At 48.7% G+C, this 18,096-nt stretch overlaps 2 protein-coding genes across 7 annotated transcripts; one reads left to right on the top strand and one right to left on the bottom strand.

Moving 5' to 3' along the window:
• Window positions 1-1,350: 1,350 nt before the first annotated feature.
• On the top strand, window positions 1,351-7,812 carry SLC22A7 (solute carrier family 22 member 7). The gene is given in 10 exon segments (XM_072944955.1): window positions 1,351-1,803; window positions 2,416-2,543; window positions 2,678-2,888; window positions 2,890-3,125; window positions 3,956-4,079; window positions 4,366-4,475; window positions 4,985-5,199; window positions 5,425-5,533; window positions 6,265-6,471; window positions 6,951-7,812. Coding segments are annotated over 10 exon segments (1,791 nt in total). The 5' UTR covers window positions 1,351-1,407; the 3' UTR covers window positions 7,006-7,812.
• Window positions 7,760-18,009, bottom strand: CRIP3 (cysteine rich protein 3). 6 transcript variants are annotated; one of them, XM_031688575.2, is made up of 9 exons: window positions 17,908-18,009; window positions 10,520-11,106; window positions 10,162-10,256; window positions 9,723-9,780; window positions 9,496-9,627; window positions 8,644-8,715; window positions 8,457-8,551; window positions 8,301-8,358; window positions 7,760-8,137 (listed from the first exon to the last, which is right to left on the bottom strand). In XM_031688575.2, the coding sequence occupies exons 2-9, from the start codon at window positions 10,560-10,562 to the stop codon at window positions 8,076-8,078; spliced, it is 615 nt and encodes a 204-aa protein (XP_031544435.1). In that variant the 5' UTR covers window positions 10,563-11,106; window positions 17,908-18,009; the 3' UTR covers window positions 7,760-8,075. The 6 variants fall into 6 exon arrangements, with proteins under 6 accessions (XP_031544435.1, XP_015092905.1, XP_072801055.1 ...); XM_015237419.3 differs by having other exon boundaries at window positions 10,162-11,106; XM_072944954.1 differs by lacking the exon at window positions 9,723-9,780 and having other exon boundaries at window positions 8,644-8,786; window positions 11,014-11,106.
• Window positions 18,010-18,096: the final 87 nt, after the last annotated feature.

The following is an 18,096-nucleotide window of genomic DNA, read 5'->3' as shown; positions in this document are numbered from 1 at the left end:
GTAAATCTTGTTTTAACCCTCCTGCTGGGCTGAACGCTCACTGAGGGCGGTGACCATGGCCTTACAGGATGCTAAGTCTGCACTAGAAACTCAGTATCTCTTACTAATGTTACCTCCTGTCACCACCACCAAATCACTGCCCTCACTCTCATGCCTATTAGCACCACCATGAACACACACCTTGTTAACAATTTAGCTCTTTCCCAGAGCTTTCTCAGGGAGCTCAACCTAGCACAGATTGGGACATCTCCAGTTCAGCACCTTAGGTCAAAGGCCAGAGTCAGGGGTCCTGGTCTTCTCTCCAGCTCTGCTGCTGAGTCATTGTGTGACCCCAGCAAGCCATATCTCCAGCCTCCCAAACCATTTTTTCATCTGTTCAAGGTAGGGCCAGATTAAATTAGGGGTTTTCTTTTCTTTCCTTTTCGCTTTTTCTTTCTTTTTTTAGCTTGGGCCCATTAAAAGCTTATACAATTTGACAACCTTCCAGTACTGCCAACCTGATATTTGGAGAATCAGATCAGAATAAATCTGACATTGCTGGCTTCCCCTGTGCTTTTATGGCAGGGGCCATGAATGCAAATAGAGTGGGGAAGGTCAAACAAATCCTGAGCCTTAGGCATTCATTGGAGGCACTTAAGGGTAGGACCTCAGCAAAAATTTTCCTTCCCTACCCACCACAGGGTAATTTGAAAAGCTTCTGAAATAGAGGCAGGGGCAGGCAGGAGGGACCGTGTGTATGGGGAGAGCTCCTGAGTGAAGAAGTGGGAGGATAATGGGTCTGGGAGCCCTAGATCAGCCAGGCTGCCCATTGTGGTTCCAGGTGTGTCTCAGGCCAGGGCATAAGCTACAGGTGGGGGTCTAAAGATACAAGGAGGCCTCGTGGCTCAGCAGAAAGAATCCTTCACCTAGTTAGGGCCTGGTCCTCAGTCTTGAATCCTGGGCTGCAGGCCTGGCTGTGGTTGCAAATAGGCAAGGCTGAACTGAGGTTTCACAGGACAAAGGGCATCCAGGGACAGCTGGTACTATGCTCCAGGGGACTTCTTCATTTCGGTACCCTTGGAACTCTGCTGATCGAGGGGCTAAGGGCCTCACCTCCTACATACCCAGCTACCCTACTTGGTCCTTGAGCACCAATATATAAGTCCCAGAGCCACGGAGTCAGTGACCTCTGAATGGATAGCAGCTCCTCCCCCAGGCACTAGGCCAGACAGGCAGGAATCCCTGGGTGGCCTGGGAGGGCCCAGCCCTGGGCCAGCCCCTGAGGGCTGGATTCTGGCTGCAGGCTCTCTGCTCATCAGTCTGTCCACTCCCACCTCCAGAGTCCAAGGGTCTAAATGGTGGGTGGTTTGAGCTGAGCTGGGCACTACAGAGGGAGCCTGCACTGGAGAAGGTTGGTGGGTGGGTGGCATGGGATTCGAGGAGCTGCTAGACAAGGTGGGTGGCTTTGGGCCCTTCCAGCTGTGGAATGTGGCACTGCTGGCCTTGCCCCGTGTGCTGCTGCCCATGCACTTCCTCCTGCCCATCTTCCTGGCTGCTGTGCCAGCCCACCGTTGTGCCCTGCCTGGACTCCCTTCCAACTTCAGTCACCAGGACATGTGGCTGGAGGCCCACCTGCCCCGGGAGCCTGATGGCAGGCTCAGCTCCTGCCTCCGCTTCACCCATCCCCAGGCCCTCCCCAACTCCACGTTGTGGGGAGGGGGTCAGAGCACTGGGGAGCAGCTGGAGGGTGAGCCCTCCACAGTGCCCTGCCCTCAGGGCTGGGAGTACGACCACTCGGAATTCTCCTCCACCATTGCAACCGAGGTACCCGAGCTGGGAGGTTGGGGGACACGTGAATAGATGGGCTTGCCATTGCCTTGGGTGATTACTATGTGGGCATTAGACACATTACTTTACCTCTTACAGTCTCAGTTTACCCATCTGTAGATGGGGTCTATAAATTTAAAGCACTGAGCTTAGTTCCTGGCTTGTAGTAAAGCCCATACTTGAGAGCTGCTATTATTAATTGGGAGGTGATTAGGGTGGGGAAGGGCTAAGGAGGCTCCCGGGAGTTGGGACAGAGTTGAGGAGGGTCTTTCTCCAGTAAGAAGTGGAGAAACAATAGAGGCCTCCTTCTCTCCCTTCCTTTTTTCTGGGCTCCAGGTCTAGGATTTACATGACCCACCTGGAGGAATGCAGGGTGGGGCAGTCTCTCTGGGAAGGAGAACTCCTGTTGTCACAGCCAAGGCCCTCCATGGGAAGAAGCTGAGGCTGCAGGATTGGGGAGGGGCAAAGTTTCCCACCCCACAAGCTGGGGGGAATAGTTGGGGCTTATCTGACATGGAGGTACTAGGATGGCACAGTTGACCTCAGAAGGCCCTGGGTCTGGAGAAGAGGGGTTGGTGCCAGCTGAAGAGGGGCCTGTGCCCATGGGAGGCCCCTCCCTGCTTGTCCCTGCAGTGGGACCTGGTGTGTGAGCAGAAAGGCCTGAACAGAGCCACTTCCACCTTCTTCTTCGCCGGTGTGCTGGTGGGGGCCGTGGCCTTTGGATACCTGTCTGACAGGTGGGGTGAGATGAGGGGCCAATAAGGGAGTGGGGTGGGGAACCCTTTTCCACTAGCTGGGGTATGGGCCCAGTATACCTCTATCTTGGGACCTCCACTCTACAGGGAGCTGACCCTGCATGACCCCTGTGCAGGTTTGGGCGGCGCCGTCTGCTGCTGGTGGCCTATGTGAGTGCCCTAGTGCTGGGCCTGGCATCTGCAGCCTCCGTCAGCTACACCATGTTTGCCATCACCCGCACCCTCACTGGCACAGCCCTGGCTGGCTTCACCATCATCGTGATGCCACTGGGTGAGGCAGGCAAAGGACGGGCAGGGCCTAGAGGACTGGAGGGAGGCAGCTGTCAAGGGTGAGACTGAGCCCATCTGGCCCTTGTTAACTGTCTTCCTGTCTGCAACCCCTGCCCTGGGTCCAGAGCTGGAGTGGCTGGACGTGGGACACCGCACTGTGGCAGGTGTCCTGAGCAGCACCTTCTGGACAGGGGGCGTGATGCTGCTGGCACTGGTTGGGTACCTCATACGGGACTGGCGATGGCTTCTGCTGACTGTCACCCTGCCTTGTGCCCCAGGCATCCTCAGCCTCTGGTGAGACCTGTGGGCAGCTAGGGAGTGGGAGATACAGGAAACCAGAGATAGAATTAATCAGAGGCTGAGATTTGCAGACAGAGAGACTGAGAGATGAAGAGAAACAGTCAGTGATCAAGAGAGAGAAAGAGACAGAGATCAATACAAAGAGGATGGCACTGGGCATGAGAAGCAGAGAAAAAGATAACAAAATATAGAGTGATAGAGGTGGAATGACAGAGACAAAACCAGTAAGAGACAGTGAGAGAATAGGACTGAAAGGCAGATTCAGAGGGACAGATGGAGACGAACACATGAGTGACCTGAGAGACAGAGGTGGACAGAGCCAGGGACTAAAAGGATGGTGCTCTGGAGGGGAGGGGATGGCGGCAAAGCCAGTACAGTGGTAGGGAGTCCAAGCAGAAGGGTGGGAAGCCGGGCAAAGTGGGCATTTCACTGCCTCCCTAAAATGAACTGGCTTTGAATTACCCCTCTGGGTATGCCTGTATGTCTGTCTGTCCTTCATCTTACGTCCTCCTGTCACCTGTGAGAGAAGTGGGTGCCTGGTGCTGGGGCCTGAGATTTTGTAGGTGAGACCAATTTAGTTGAGTAGAGAGGGGACTCCTAGGCTGTGGAGGACTAGGCCTGCGAGGAAGTGTGGGAAAAGGTGACTTCTAAATTGGGCCTTTAAGGGTGAATAGTTCATCAGGTGAGGAGGGCTTGGGAAGAGAACACATTCCAGGCTGAGGGGATTGTGTGAGCAAGAGCCTGGCAGCTGACAGCCTGTGGTGTGCCCAGGGAGGAATGTGGCTTAGGGTGCTGACTCTGAAGGGCCTCCTACTGCCCCCCAGGTGGGTGCCTGAGTCTGCACGCTGGCTTCTGACCCAGGGCCGTGTGGAGGAGGCCCACAGGTACCTGCTCCGCTGTGCCAGGCTCAATGGGCGGCCTGTGGGTGAGGATGGCCTGAGCCAGGAGGTGAGGGTGAATGTATGTGTGAGTGTGTGTGTGTGGCCTATGCCAAGGGTCACTCTGTGTGCAGGAAAAGCTCCTGGCCCCCAGTGGAGAGTTCCAAACTCTTCAAGATGTCCTGCTGGCTCTTGTGGGCTACACCCTTGCCTCTGGCCAACCCTACCCAGGTCCCACACACATCCCGACCCCCATTACTACAGAAGGGAGGAATGGAGACCCAGGGAGAACAAGGTGCCTTGCTCAGGCTACACAGCCAACTCTGATGTCACAAACTCTCCTTCTCCCCAATCAGGCCCTGAGCAAAGTAGCTGCTGCAGAGAGGGTGGTCCAAAGACCTTCGTACCTAGACCTGTTCCGGACACCCCGGCTGCGACACATCTCACTGTGCTGCATGGTGGTGTGGTGAGGAAGGGGCTGGACTGAGCCTGGTGGGGTGGGGGTGGGTGGAGGGAGGGGCAGACTCCAGGCTGGAGCTGAGTTTGAGAGGACAAGGACAAGTGAACTATTATTGTGCATGGCGGGTGGATCAGTCTCTAGTGGGGATGAGGCTTTGGGGTACTCCCAAGATGGAGCAGGCATCAGACACATGTGGGTTCAAATTCAGGCTCTACCACTTCCTTACTGTTAGTCCTTGGACAGGTCACTTAACACTCTGAGCCTCAGTGCCCCTTCTGTATAATGGGTCACTGTTAGTTCCCATCTCACAGGGTTGCTGTGAAGATTAGGTAAAGGCTCCTGAGCCACTGGTATGTGCTGCACACTCAGAAGGGATTATGGGGACAGGCAAGGTCATGGGCAGCAGGTTCTGAAGGTGGGGCAGATGGTCCCTCTAAAAGGCCAGGGTTTCTGAGAAGAGCGGACAAGAGGGTGGGAAGGAGACTACACTGAATGGCATCGCGACGCCCCCTCAGGTTTGGAGTGAACTTCTCCTATTACGGCCTGAGCCTGGATGTGTCGGGGCTGGGGCTGAACGTGTACCAGACGCAGCTGCTATTCGGGGCCGTGGAGCTGCCCTCCAAGCTCCTGGTCTACCTGTCGGTGCGCCACGCAGGACGTCGCCTCACACTGGCCGGAACGTTGCTGGGCGCCGCTCTTTCCTTGGCCTTCAGGTTGCTGGTGTCCTCGGGTGAGCCCCGCCCTGAAGCCCCGTTGGTTCTTGGAGGCCCCGCCTCCTGGTCGAGAAAACAACCCTCTCATCCACCCTCTTCCGTACCCCTCCCCCCTCCTTTCCGGGAAGCCCCGACTAAAGGCCAGTTAAGTCCCGCCCTCTATGGGGGCTCCACCTCCTATCCTGGGAGAACCCTGGTTCTCCCATAAGGCCTGCTCAATGTCTGAACCCCTTTTCCTCCAGAGATGAAGTCCTGGAGCACCGCCCTGGCAGTGATAGGGAAAGGTTTTTCTGAAGCTGCCTTCACCACTGCCTACCTGTTCACGTCGGAGTTGTACCCTACCGTGCTCAGGTGAGGGATCCTAGGCAAGCCACCTGGAGGGAGGGCTTGTTAGTCACATCTCTTACGAACACCCCACATACACACTGCACCCCAGTCCTTGTCACTCATTGCTTACAGAGCTATAATCAGAGCTGTCTGTGTTCACCAAGGTCTGGGAGGTGGTGGGGCATTTTATCATCTTTACTAAGACCCTGAATGGCGTCAGACAACTTCTTTGGGCCTCCTTTAAAAGAAAATTGGCTTTACAAGAAAAGCCACAAAAAGCCCCTTCTATCCATTCTATCCCATCCCACTCACCACAGCCTGCCCTTGGGGGTTGTCTCTGGACATAAGGCCTGGGCCCTTTCAGCTAGCTACTGACAAGTGGGGAGGAGATGGGTAGGCAGGTGGCCATGTTTAGAAAGCCTTGTGTCTCCTCTAACATGGCAGGGTCTGATTGAGCTGCTGACCCTCTTTCAGATCACCATTTCCCCAACCCTTTTCTGATGACTTTTCTTTTCCTTCAGCAGTGCCTGATTAGTACTATCAGAACCAGGGCCCCATCCCCTGGTGGGTGCTGGCTTGGAGAGCCCTGGCCTGGGGGTGGGTGGGAAAACCATCTGAAAGTAGCCCCAGCTTTCTTGGCCATCTGGGGAGAAGGGGGCACCAGAGCCAGCCAGCACAAGAGGGAATTCCTGTGAAGCACGACTGCATGTAGGTATGAGCACCAACCCTCTCCTCTATCCTCTTTCTCTGAACAGACAGACAGGAATGGGGCTGACTGCACTGGTGGGCCGTCTGGGGGGCTCTTTGGCCCCACTGGCAGCCTTGCTGGATGGAGTATGGCTGTCACTGCCCAAGCTCACTTATGGGGGGATCGCACTGCTAGCTGCCTGCACTGCCCTCCTGCTGCCAGAGACCAAGCAGGCACAGCTGCCAGAGACCATCCAAGACGTGGAGAGGAAGAGGTGTGTGCATAGGACTGTCAGTGTGAGCACATGCATGTGGGTTTGGGTGCTGACACCTTAGGTAAGATTCAGAGAGGAAGACATGTTGGCACATGGGTCTGGTGCATGTATGCTGGTGTGCACAGGTGCGTACCTGAAGTATGTAAACTGCATGTATAACAGTGTATATGTTGGGGGGGTAGAGCCCATGCTTAGCATGCATGAGGTCCTGGGTTCAATCTCCAGCACCTCCATTAAAAAAAAAAAGTATACATTGAGTCCACACCTGTGTGTGTGTCCAGGAAGAGGATGTGTACACACACTCAGGTATGCCTATGCTTCAGGGATGTATAGAAGCATGTGTGGAAGTAACTTGTGGGAGTACATGTGTTTCTATCTTAAGAGCTGAGGGGAGCCCTAGGCCAGCACTAATGGGGCAGGATGGGGTGGTAGGCTAGGGGGCTAAACCCCACCATTGCTCATAACTCCTTCCTCCCCAGTGCCCCGTCCAGCCTTCAGGAGGAAGAGATGCCCATGAAGCAGGTCCAGGATTGAGTGGTATCAGGGGCAAGCCCTCCACAGAAGTTCTGCAGCAGGGCCTGGGAGAAGAGAAGGGTAGGCCCTGTGGCCAGGGTTGGGGGCATCGAGCCCCCTGCCCATGGCTAGAACTGCCCCCTCTCTGTGCTCTTCCAGCCTTAACTATTTGGCCTCCAGCAACAAGGCAACTTCCCAGAATGCAGCAGGCTGCTGGAAAATTCTGGCTTCCCTCTCATGGCTGGGGGCATTCCATAAATAAAGGTGCCCCAGGGGTTGAGGCAACGGTGAGGACCTGTGGGATGAGCCCCGGATGGGAAGCCACTGAATCTGGCCCTGGGTTCTGATCCAGCTTTGCCACTGATTTCTGGGTGACCTTGGGCGACCTTGGGCATGTGGCTTTCCCTCTCTGGGTCTGTCTGGTCATCTCTCAAACAGCTAATGAAGCCTCTTAGCAGATCTCGCCACAGGATCTATCTGCTGTCATGCTCAAATGAGAATGCTGTATAAGGTGCTTCTTTTAGAGGTGGTGCTAAAGGACTATCCTGTGATGACTTCTGGTACCAACAGGGTTGGTGGGCATGCTGTCCACGGGGTGGTGCTGGGGGCTGCCCAACGCCAGAGCCAGGGGACCAGAAGAACAAGAGCTCTTTGTTCCCATGGCTGCCTCTGCTACCTCCCAGGCACTTTGCAGGGTAATGCATCCCCCAGCCCCTACACTCCCCACCCTCCAACCCGCTGTCTAGGCCTCATGTCCAAAGAAGAGTTGAAGGCATGGGAGCCAACATTTTATTGGAGAAGCCAAAATAAACACAAGTTTTATGAGTACCTTGCAGTTACAGAATTTGCTGGGTCAAAGGATCAGGAAGACCAAGAGGCAACCTTCAAATGGGGTTGACCTGACCAGATAGGAAGGGGAAAGAGGATTTGGCAGAGAAAGTCTATTCTCTGGTCTACCACGGAGCCTAGGCCCAGGCTGCCAGAATCCCACTTTTCCCCACCCCCTAGGACTGGAGAATTCTGTAGCTCCCACTGGACCATGGAGGGGATGATGGGAGGCCTGAATTAGGGTGACCTCTCCTGTGAGCATCTCATTTGGATTTTATCTCCACGGGGTCATAGATGTAGCAGCCCACATCACCAATGTTCACACCTGAAGGAGAGAGCCCCATCACCAAGGGCCCTGGGACTTGGGGGTGCTGGGTTGAGGGCTGAAAGGAGTTGGGAGGGGTCTGACCACAGGGGAAGTTGTCCACACAAACTCATAGACCCATATGCCATACTTTAGGCCCAGTGTCTGGGGTGGGGCTGCCCACCTTTGGGGCCAAACAGGTAGCCATAGCAGGGAATGTGGCAGTAGGGGACGCCGTCATGCTGGGACACAGAGAGAAAGAGAGATATCTCAGCTTGGCTCTTTTCCCATCTCCAGCTTCCCTTCCCCCAACATGATCACTCACCCCCACCCTGCTCACCTCAGCGTGACTCCCAGCAGTCAGGGTCTTCCGGCACCTCTGGCACCTCAGACAGGGTCGGTGCCAATTTCTGCCCAAAGACATCACCTTCTCAGCTGGTAGGGGAGAGGTGGTACTTCAAGGGGCAGGGCAGGGAGACGCACCCACCTTGCACACCCCCCTCCCCTAGCTTTCCATTGTCACTTACCAAAATAGACGGGTTCCTCACAGCTGGGGCACAGTGACGTCTCCCCAGTGAATGTCTTCATGTGGGGAGGGCCTTTAAGGGGAAGAGGCCCTGGCTAGGGCTGAGGTGGGGGCCAGGCCTAAACAGGGCCCACCAGCACTGGCCTATATATGACACTGTCCTCTTTTAAAAGCCATACTCATCCCTGAGCCTCCCACCCATGTGGACATGAGTCTGCCTTCCTCAGGCAGAGCTGAGTCCCCTGATTCCACCTCCTGCCCCACCCTATCTGCAGGAAGGACCACCTGCTTCCTTCTCATTCTCCCAAGAGCTCAGGTGCCCACCAGCCCAACCCTGACAGCAACTCAATCCTCAGGAAACCTGAGCTGATACAGGAGCTGGCCAGGGCAGGGGTGTCAGGTGTTAAAGAGCAGCGTCACTGCCTACTCCAGGGGATGGAGGAAGGAATGGAAGAGGGGAGAAGTAGAAGAATGTGAGGGGCTGGCCCATCTCAATGACCCCTCACTCCAGGTCACTCCTTCCATGGCCTTAGCCTGGGAAGGGCCTTAGTTCCAGGCCAGGTTTGCCTCTGACCAGCTGTGTGACTGCACAAGGTCTCTTGCCCTCTCCAGACCTCAGTTTCCTCACCTGAAAATGTGGGCGATATCATTTGCCCAATTTACCTCTTAACTCAGCAGCTGACATAAGGGAATATCAAAAAAGGGGCCACAGAGAAGACCAGACTTTACTACGAACAAAGTTGTAGGAATGTGAAGCAGAGAACTGGGTGGGATACTGCCACGTGGTCCCACCCCCTGTTCTATCCTGGGGAAGGGCTGGGAGGAGGAGTAGCTGGGATCCAATCTCACTTACTTTTCTTGCCCTGGGGGAGGCCAGTCCTGGGTCTGGGGGGGCTGAAGCTGCTGAGGCTGAGGGGGGTGTTGTTGGCAGGGCTGGGAGTTGGGGATTTGTAGAGGTAGGAGCCCACACCACCAATGTTCACCCCTGCAGAGAGAATAGGGAAGGTTAGGCTTGAACCTCCAGCTCCCAGCCACATGGAGGGTTCTGCTGTCCCCAGCCCCTTCCAGGCTGGTACTTACCCCTGGGTCCAAAGAGAGCCCCATAGCATGGCTTGTGGCAATATGGTCTCCCGTTGTGCTAGGCACAAGCAGAGGGAAGAGTACTGGGGAAGGCCCCAAGGGGGCCTCACTTGTGCCCCACAGGCTTTTCCCCAAGACAGGCTATCAGGTGTGTCTGTCTACTGGCCTGGGGGTGAGAGGACTGATGGGTGGGCTGGCATGCTGGAGTTGCCACTGTGGTCAGGGGGAAAGGGAAAGAGCAGGTCAGGAAGCAGTGCTGCTTCCCTCCCACCCCCAAAAGGCATGGGATCCACTGGCGCAACTCAGGCTCCCAATAGGTAGGCGGTCTTGGGAGTTGGCTGCTGAGGTTCCTTTTAGTGGGCCAACAGGGCCAAAAAGAGGGGCTGGAATCTGGGGGCCAGTGACAGACACAGGGCTGTGTACCCTAGCCAGGCCTCACCTCTGCATGCCCTCCTGGGGACAGGACGCTGTGGCAGCGCTCACATTTCAGGCAGAAGCGGTGCCAGTTCTTGCCCAGGGAGCTCACCTTCTCTGCTGTCGGGGACAAGGTGGAACTGGGTAGTGGGGGCCCAGTCCAACAGGTGCCCTCCTTTCCCCTCTCGGTCCTGCCCGCCCTGATTCCTAGAGACAGTGGGGAGTGTCTCCCGGAGGCCAGCTCCATCCCCTGCCCAAGTGCCCTGCGCCCCACAGGTAGAAAGGGGGTCTGGGAGCACACTGTCACCAACTCCTTGCATTCTCAAGGAACCCAACAGCTCTCTCTCGCCCCATCTTCTCCCCTTCCTCAGCCTAGGCCTCACCGAAGAAAACAGGTTGCTGGCAACGCGGGCAGGTCCAGCTCATGGCTCCGCTCTGAGCAGCCGGCTTCACAATGTAGGCAAGTCAGCCTGGGCTCAGTTCCCACCCCCTCCGTTGGCCCCACCCACAGCTCTGCTTTGAGCCTTATTGGGCTGAATCCCCTGCTCCTAAGTGCCCTCTGGCCACCAGAAATTTAGAACCACTCCACCTGAGGGTTGCAGGTGACTTTGCTGTTATTTCGAAACACTGAGGCTTTGGACCAGTGGAGAGGAGAAAGGGTTCTGAAGCCAGACGGGGAGGGGAGGGAGTAATGAGGATGCCTGGAAGGGTGGCACTAGTTTACAGAGAAGAAAACTGTTCAGAGTATAGACGCTGTGAAAACACTATTATTTCCCAAAAGCAAGGGGTTACGCATTCTTTGAAATGGTTTTATTCCATCTTGGCAGTTGCAGGTGGTTAAGAGCAACTGAATCTGGAATCCATCTCTGTTACTTACTCACTCTTTGGCTTCAGGCAAATTACTTAACCTCCTTCTGCCAGTTTTCTTATCTGTTCAACGAGTATGATAAGAAGTCTCTACCTCATAGGACTGTGGAGAGAATTAGATAAGTTAGTATGTGTAAAGTGTCCAAACAGCGCCTGGCACCTAAACACTGTAAAAGCAGTTAACTGCCATGATGGATCCCATAATGAACCCGAGACTCTTGGTTTGGAAGCTCCAAAACATTGTCTGCATACTGTTGTTTGCCCACAAAATTATAATGCTTATTAAATGTAAAAGTATAATTCAGACATCAGTTACATATTCCTAATTTAGTTTAAGATGTTTTAATATTTGTTAAAGTAGCTCAGCACTGTTTCAAAGGATACAAAATTTAAACCCACAGAATGAGAGAGAGTATTTGCAAATATATATCTGTTAAGGATCTAGTACTCAGAATATATAAAAGACATAACTCAACAATAAAAAGACAACCCAATTAAAAAATGGGAAAAGAATTTGAATAGACATTTTTCTAAAGAAGATATACAAAGGTCAACAAACACAAGAAAAGATACTCAACATCATTTGTCATTAGGGAAATGAAAATCAGTCCCACAATAAGGTATTATTTTACACTACTAGAATGGCTATAATAAAAAAGATGTGTATCAGTGTAGATATGGCAAAATTGGATCCCTCATACAATGTTGATAGGAAGGTAAAACAGTGTAGCCCTTTGAAAAATAGTCTGGCAATTCCTCAAAAGGTTACCATATGACCCAGCAGGTACACTCCTAGGTGCACACACACAAAGCATATGGTCCACATAAAAACTTGTACATGAATGTTCACAGTACTGGTATTCACAATAGGCAAAAGGTAGAAACAACCCAAAGTCCATCAACTGATGAATGGATAAACAAAATATAGTCTGTCTGTGATGGAATATTATTCAGCCATAAAAAAGAATGAAATAATACCATTTGCAGCAACACGAATGGATCTAGAGATTATCAAACTAAGTGAAGTAAGTTAGACAAAGACAAATATGGTATCACTTATATATGGAATCGAAAAAATAACATAAATGAACTTATTTACAAAACATAAAGAGACTCTCAGACATAGAAAACAAACTTATGACCGGGGAGGGTAAATTAGGGGTTGGGGATTAACAGCCACACATTACTATGTACAAAACAAAAAAACAAGGACCTACTGTAAAGCAAAGGGAACTATATTCAATTTCTTGTAATAACATACAATGGAAAAGAATCTGAAAAGAAAATATATATATTTGTATTTGTATAACTGGATCACTTTGCTGTACACCCAAATCTAACATTGTAAGTCAACTACATTTAAAACTTTAAAAATTTAGAAAAGGAAACAAACGTATAATGGTTACCAAAGTGGGAAAGAGGGGAGGGATAAATTGGGATTTGGGGATTAGCAGGTACAAACTACTATATACAAAATAGATAAACAAGGTCCTACCGTATAGCACAGGGAACTATATTTAATAGCTTGTAATAACCTATAACAAAATGAATATGAAAAAGTATATATTCTATATTTATATATAACTGAATCACTATGCTGTACACCAGAAACACAACACTGTAAATCAACTATACTTCAATTTAAAAAAATAAAAGGATGAACTTTATGGTATGTAGATAATGTGAGGGGAGGAGGAGGAGGAAGAAGAGGTAGAGGAGGAGGAGGAAGGAGAAGGAGAAGAAGAAGGAGAAGAACTAAAAGAAACTACTTTTTCAAAAAAAAAGGTAGCTCAGCAAATGAGGGGCAGGAAGAGACCAGATTACTTTGTGCCAGTGCCCCAGCAGAGACAGTCGCTTAATGAACTGTTGCAGTGAAATGAAGAGTTTTCTGGAGTAAGTTCCTTTGTTCAGTCAAGTCAGTTCAGAAAGAGCTGAAGGAGGTGTGTGCTAAACCCATCATGGGCTGCAGTGCTGTGCCCTGCTGAAAGAAAGGAGTCCTGTTCGTATCTCAGGAGTCAGAGACCCTCTCTGGACTCCAGTCCCCTTAACTGGGCAGTGAAGATAGGACTGGTGTCTCTGAACTTCTACTCAACCCCCCTGTTCCCTCACTTGTCTCAGTGAGTACTTTTTGCTTCTAACAACACTTGTTAATTCTCCTTGATTACTTTTAAAGGTGGAAGGCTTGCACATCATGAAACTAACTTTTCTACACTTTCTCATTATTTGTTTCTTGTTTGGGGGAATGTGTCAAGATCCGTGGTTTCATAACTGTTTCTTGGAGGGGATGCTTCTTTAACTAACTTGAAAAATGTTACAGTTTTAGTCTTCACTGGTATTTTATGCTCATGTTTCTGCCTTCCTCATGTGTTTCTTCTCTAAGAAGGCAGCTCAAGGTTCACTGCCTTTTGCTCTCTATGGCTCTTGAAAGAAATTCCCATGTTAGAGGTTGGGAGGTCTTCACTGTTGTATTTTTTCTTGGACATGCTGCCTCCTTTAGGAAGGCTAACTTCATCTATCCAAGGATCTATAAAGGGCACATAAAAAATCCTTTTCTAAGGTCTCCCAGCAATTTCTGGCCTTGTACCCATGCTTCAGCCTCCTTAGATGGGTCATCTTTACCCTGGCATCCAGTACAGGGTCCCACACAAAGAAACAAGCATTGGAGTGTGACTACCATGCTGCTTTCATTCAACTTGCAGTGAGTCAGTGGGGTAAATGCCTTACTGTTCCCCATCTTCTGCAACCTGCCTATATCATATGGCCCCAGCAAACACAGTATGCCTCATCTCTTCTATTTCAGTGCTTAGGAAAGACTATTTAAGGCTCCTCCTTTCCAAATATTTGCCATCCACTTGCAGGTACAGCAAATCACAGCATTCCACTCTTCTTTCTTGCCTGGCTTCCATTATTCTGACTCTAAAAGAGTCTTTGTAAAGAACGTTCACAGGGGAAATTAACATTTCTTGCAGAAATGCATTTGCAGTTACTGAAAAGTGACTGTTTTGAATATTGTGTGACTAAAATCTCTAAAATGATACTTTAATGAATACCACAAATGGGTAAGTCCAGTTGAGGGTATAGTTTGTATCATCTCTTATAAGAGGCAGGCCCCTCTTTCATAAAGATGATAGTTCCCTTGGTGCCCCCACTACTTCCCCCTAACTTTTCCTGCACAAACCTCTGTCATGGTATCTATAATGTTGTGTTACACTTATTTACTTTTCTAACTTTCTTCAATTGACAGAACTGACTGAGACTTACCTGTGTATCTATAGCACCAAGTATAGTGTGGGTGCTCAGTAAATGATAGCTACTATTATTATTAATATTATTACTATGAAAACTGCTTCGTGTTTTTAAGCTCTATTGTTAGGGGGGTGTGTGTGTGTGCATGTGTGTGTATATATATATGTGTGTGTGTGTGTGTTTTATAATTGTTGTGTTCTCTTGATGCATTGACCCTTTTATTGTTGTTGTTAGGCTGAAGAAAACAAGTTTTTCAACTCTAGTGAATGGTGGTAGAGATAATGACCTCAAACACCTGGAGGGCAGTCACATGGAAGAGGCATTAGGGGCACTGCAGAGACCTCTGGATAGAGGTCATAGGGAAACAGATTTGAATTCAGTCCAGGAAAAGAACTTTCTAATAGAGCCAAACATGGAGTGACTGCTTCAACAGTAGTGAGCTTTCTGTCTCTGGATGTTATAAGTAACGCTGGACAACAAACCAACATTGATCATCAGTGTTGCAGAAGGAATGCAAGCATCATATACAGACAGCTCTTTAAGGCTTCTTCACAATTTGACAATATATGATTTTCTGATTCCTTTCCCAAAGAAGAGTTTGAAAATTGTGTTAGCAAGAAAGCACATAGCTAAAATGGTGACATATACCATCTGTGGAATGCCAGGTATAGGCACTGTACTTATTATTTCTGATCCTACAACAACCTGATGAGGGATTTAAATGTTACATTACCAACCACACAGAAAAAGAAAGTGGCTTGGAGAGGTTAAGAATGTGTTCAAATACATGCACCTTAATGTTCATAGCAGCACTGTATACAATAGCCAAGACATGGAAGCAACTTAAATGTCCATCAACAGATGACCGGATAAAGAAGTTGTGGTATATTTCTACAATGGAATACTACTCAGCAATAAAAGAATAAAATAATGCCATTTGCAGCAACATGGATGGACCTAGAGATCATCATTATAAGTGAAGTAAGCCAGAAAGAGAAAGAAAAATATCATATGATTTCATTCATATGTGGAATCTAAATTTAAAAAAAGGACACTATGAACTCATCTACAAAACAGAAACAGATTCACAGACATAGTAAACAATTTTATGGTTACCAGGGGAAGGGGGTGGGAAGGGATAAATTTGGGAATCTGAGAGTTACAAATGCTAGCCACTATATATAAAAATAGATTTTAAAAAAGGTTTCTTCTGTATAGCACAGGGAATTATGTTCAATATGCTATAATAACCTTAATGAAAGAAATATGAAAGCGAATCTATGTATGTATATGCATGACTGGGACATTGTGCTGTACAGCAGATATCGACACATTATAATTGACTGTACTTCAATTAAAAAAAAAAGAATGTGTTTGACATCATACAGATAGCAATCTGACTCTCAGGCTCATACTTTTTCTACCTGATGCTCCCATGCATGGTTTCCAAGCTACCCACGTATTTCAGTCTGAAAGAATACTACACTTATCTGCACAGCATCTCTGTACCTATAGATAAGAGGATCTATCCAGGTAAGTAATGGATTGAGAAAGAAGATGCAGGGAAATGTCATTAAAAAGTTTCCATGGCTTCTCAGTGCCCTCGAGATAGTTTTTAACTTGGCTCTAGGACCCTTCGCCTTTCCAGTCCTCTGAGCCATTTCACCTGTTGCATCAACCCCTCTAATTACACTAAAAGAGGTTCTTAAACCTGCCTGCCTCAGGGCCTTTGCAAATGCTATCTCTTTTCTGGGAACTTGCTTCTCCAATATCTTCACCTCACGAATTCCTGCCTAACCTCAGGTCCCCTTCACTTATTCAATACCAGGCTACTGGCCCAGGCACTACCTCCTATAGCATCCTGGGCTTGAGGGTAGAGGGGGTACAGTCTATGACAGCTGTGTTTTCCCTGCCTGAGTACTGAATCAAATGAGGAAAATAAAGCAATGGAGATTCCATGGTAAGTCCAAGTTTGTAGCTTAGTGGGAGAGTAAAACAGGTCTGCCAACTTCCCGCCCACCAGCCCCACCACAATCTAGGCTTTATCTACCCCATTAGTCTGTGACCTCCATGAGGGTAGGGACCAGGACAGCTTTGCCAACCACTGTGTATGCTTCCAGTGCATGGCTCAATCTCTGGCACATACTGCTCAATAAATATTTGTTGATGAATGAATGTTAAATGTTGTACACAAGTTTCCCTCAACTGTGAGTAGATGAGGGCCAGTGGGAGAGATGTGTGATTAGGAATGGACTGGTAGTGGTTGAGAATTTTTTTTATAGAGGTTGAGCAAGAGAAGCTCAGCTGTCTAGGCATAAGAACTCAGGAGTTTATTCCTCAACACACACGTGGATCAGCATATATGATGCATAATGGAATATGATTTTAGCTGATCCTAATTATAAATACTAGGTAACTGATAAAGTAAACTGATAAAGTAAAAAGAGAACTGAAAACTTGCTTTGGCAGCAAGCCAGTCCCACTAATTACACTCATTCACAAAAGCCACTAATTAAACTTAATCAACATGTAGCACCATTATGTCTATCATTAAATATACGGTTAAATATATGGCAAAAGAGAGAATGTGGGGAAGTGTCATGTAAACTGTAAAGCACCTTACAAACATGGCTGCTGTTGTGTGTCAGGTTAGCACTGTAGTGAGTCTTCATTACAACTATAAATTTTTTATTTTTTGTAGACTTGTTCAAGTACATGGCCATATGTTTGTGACTTTTCAGGCATTATCAAAACTCTGTTCCTAGATGACTCCTTTAAAAGTTTTCACTCAATTCTGGTATGTTAATGAAAAACCAGTCTTGTCTCTTTATTGTTGTGTTTCTTAACATCTATTACCCATAACCCTTGTGTTTTCTCACTCCATGTTCTGAATGTCCATTCTAACTAGAAAGCTTTACTTTCTGTAGTTTATATTACTTAAAAAAACAAAATAAAAATATACACAGAAAACAAAAACTGAATGAAACGCTTTCTTAAAACACATTAATACTCTCACCTGTAGAGAATTGCTGCTGTATAATAACACATTATTTATGTCCCTAGCAAGAGTCTGATTTTTCCCTTGTTTCCCAGCAGCAACTTGCCAACACATGAACCTGCTGAGAGCACTCTGTGTTAGCCACTTGTGGTTAGCTGCTTAGAGCATTGACTGGGCCACATTCTGTGATTCAGTGGCATCAGCTGGCCTAATTCAGAATCAAGACTGCCTGAAAGGACCTTTTGACCCTTCACCATGGCTGCCTTCAACCTATGCTCATGAAGTCAACAACAGCTCTAAATGATGGTTTTCCATGAAAAGATAGATTTGGCTTCTCAAGTATCACTTGGAAATGTGTATTTCATCTGAAAGTATATAAGAATAATGATCTACACATAATCTGAAACATGAGAAATGTATCCATATGCCAGAAACTGGGAAGAGAGGAGTGAAACTTGGTGGTCCGCTTACTTATAAATCTGATAGATGATGACAGTTCTTCTTGGTGTAAGCTACCAGCAACTTCCTCATCTTCTTACTAAGGTCTGGGGGGTAATTTGTTTTCCCCAATACACAGGAATAGTCCTTACAAGTCATGAGAGTATGTTAATGTGACTAAAACAGCTTAATCTTGTGAATTTGACAAATGCAAATGCTTACCTTTTTATAGAGGAATCTTTCAGTTCCTCTATGAAGCTCAAGGTCACAGAATCAGGATTCAAGTTCCAGCCTCTTCCCAACTCCAAAATGATTAGGCTTTTCCTCTTCTTCTCCTGAGCTTTTGTAACAGGCAAAGCTATAAGATCTTTATTTCTAATCTCTTACTACCCACATCCCCATTACCAAGAA

This window comes from Vicugna pacos, chromosome 20 (genome assembly GCF_048564905.1).
Source record: "Vicugna pacos chromosome 20, VicPac4, whole genome shotgun sequence".
Classification (NCBI taxonomy): domain Eukaryota; kingdom Metazoa; phylum Chordata; class Mammalia; order Artiodactyla; family Camelidae; genus Vicugna; species Vicugna pacos.
This window is presented reverse-complemented; position numbering and strand designations above follow the sequence as displayed.

What these genes read in the sequence shown, in the direction of transcription:
- CRIP3 (XM_015237419.3), bottom strand. Translation starts at nt 10,383, where the DNA reads ATGGAGCTGGCCTCCGGGAGACACTCCCCACTGTCTCTAGGAATCAGG. An exon ending in CCTCCCCCAGGGCAAGAAAA is followed by an intron (nt 8,716 to 9,495) that starts GTAAGTGAGATT and finishes TTCCCCTTAAAG; the next exon opens with GCCCTCCCCACATGAAGACA. An exon ending in TGAGGAACCCGTCTATTTTG is followed by an intron (nt 8,552 to 8,643) that starts GTAAGTGACAAT and finishes CTCCCCTACCAG; the next exon opens with CTGAGAAGGTGATGTCTTTG.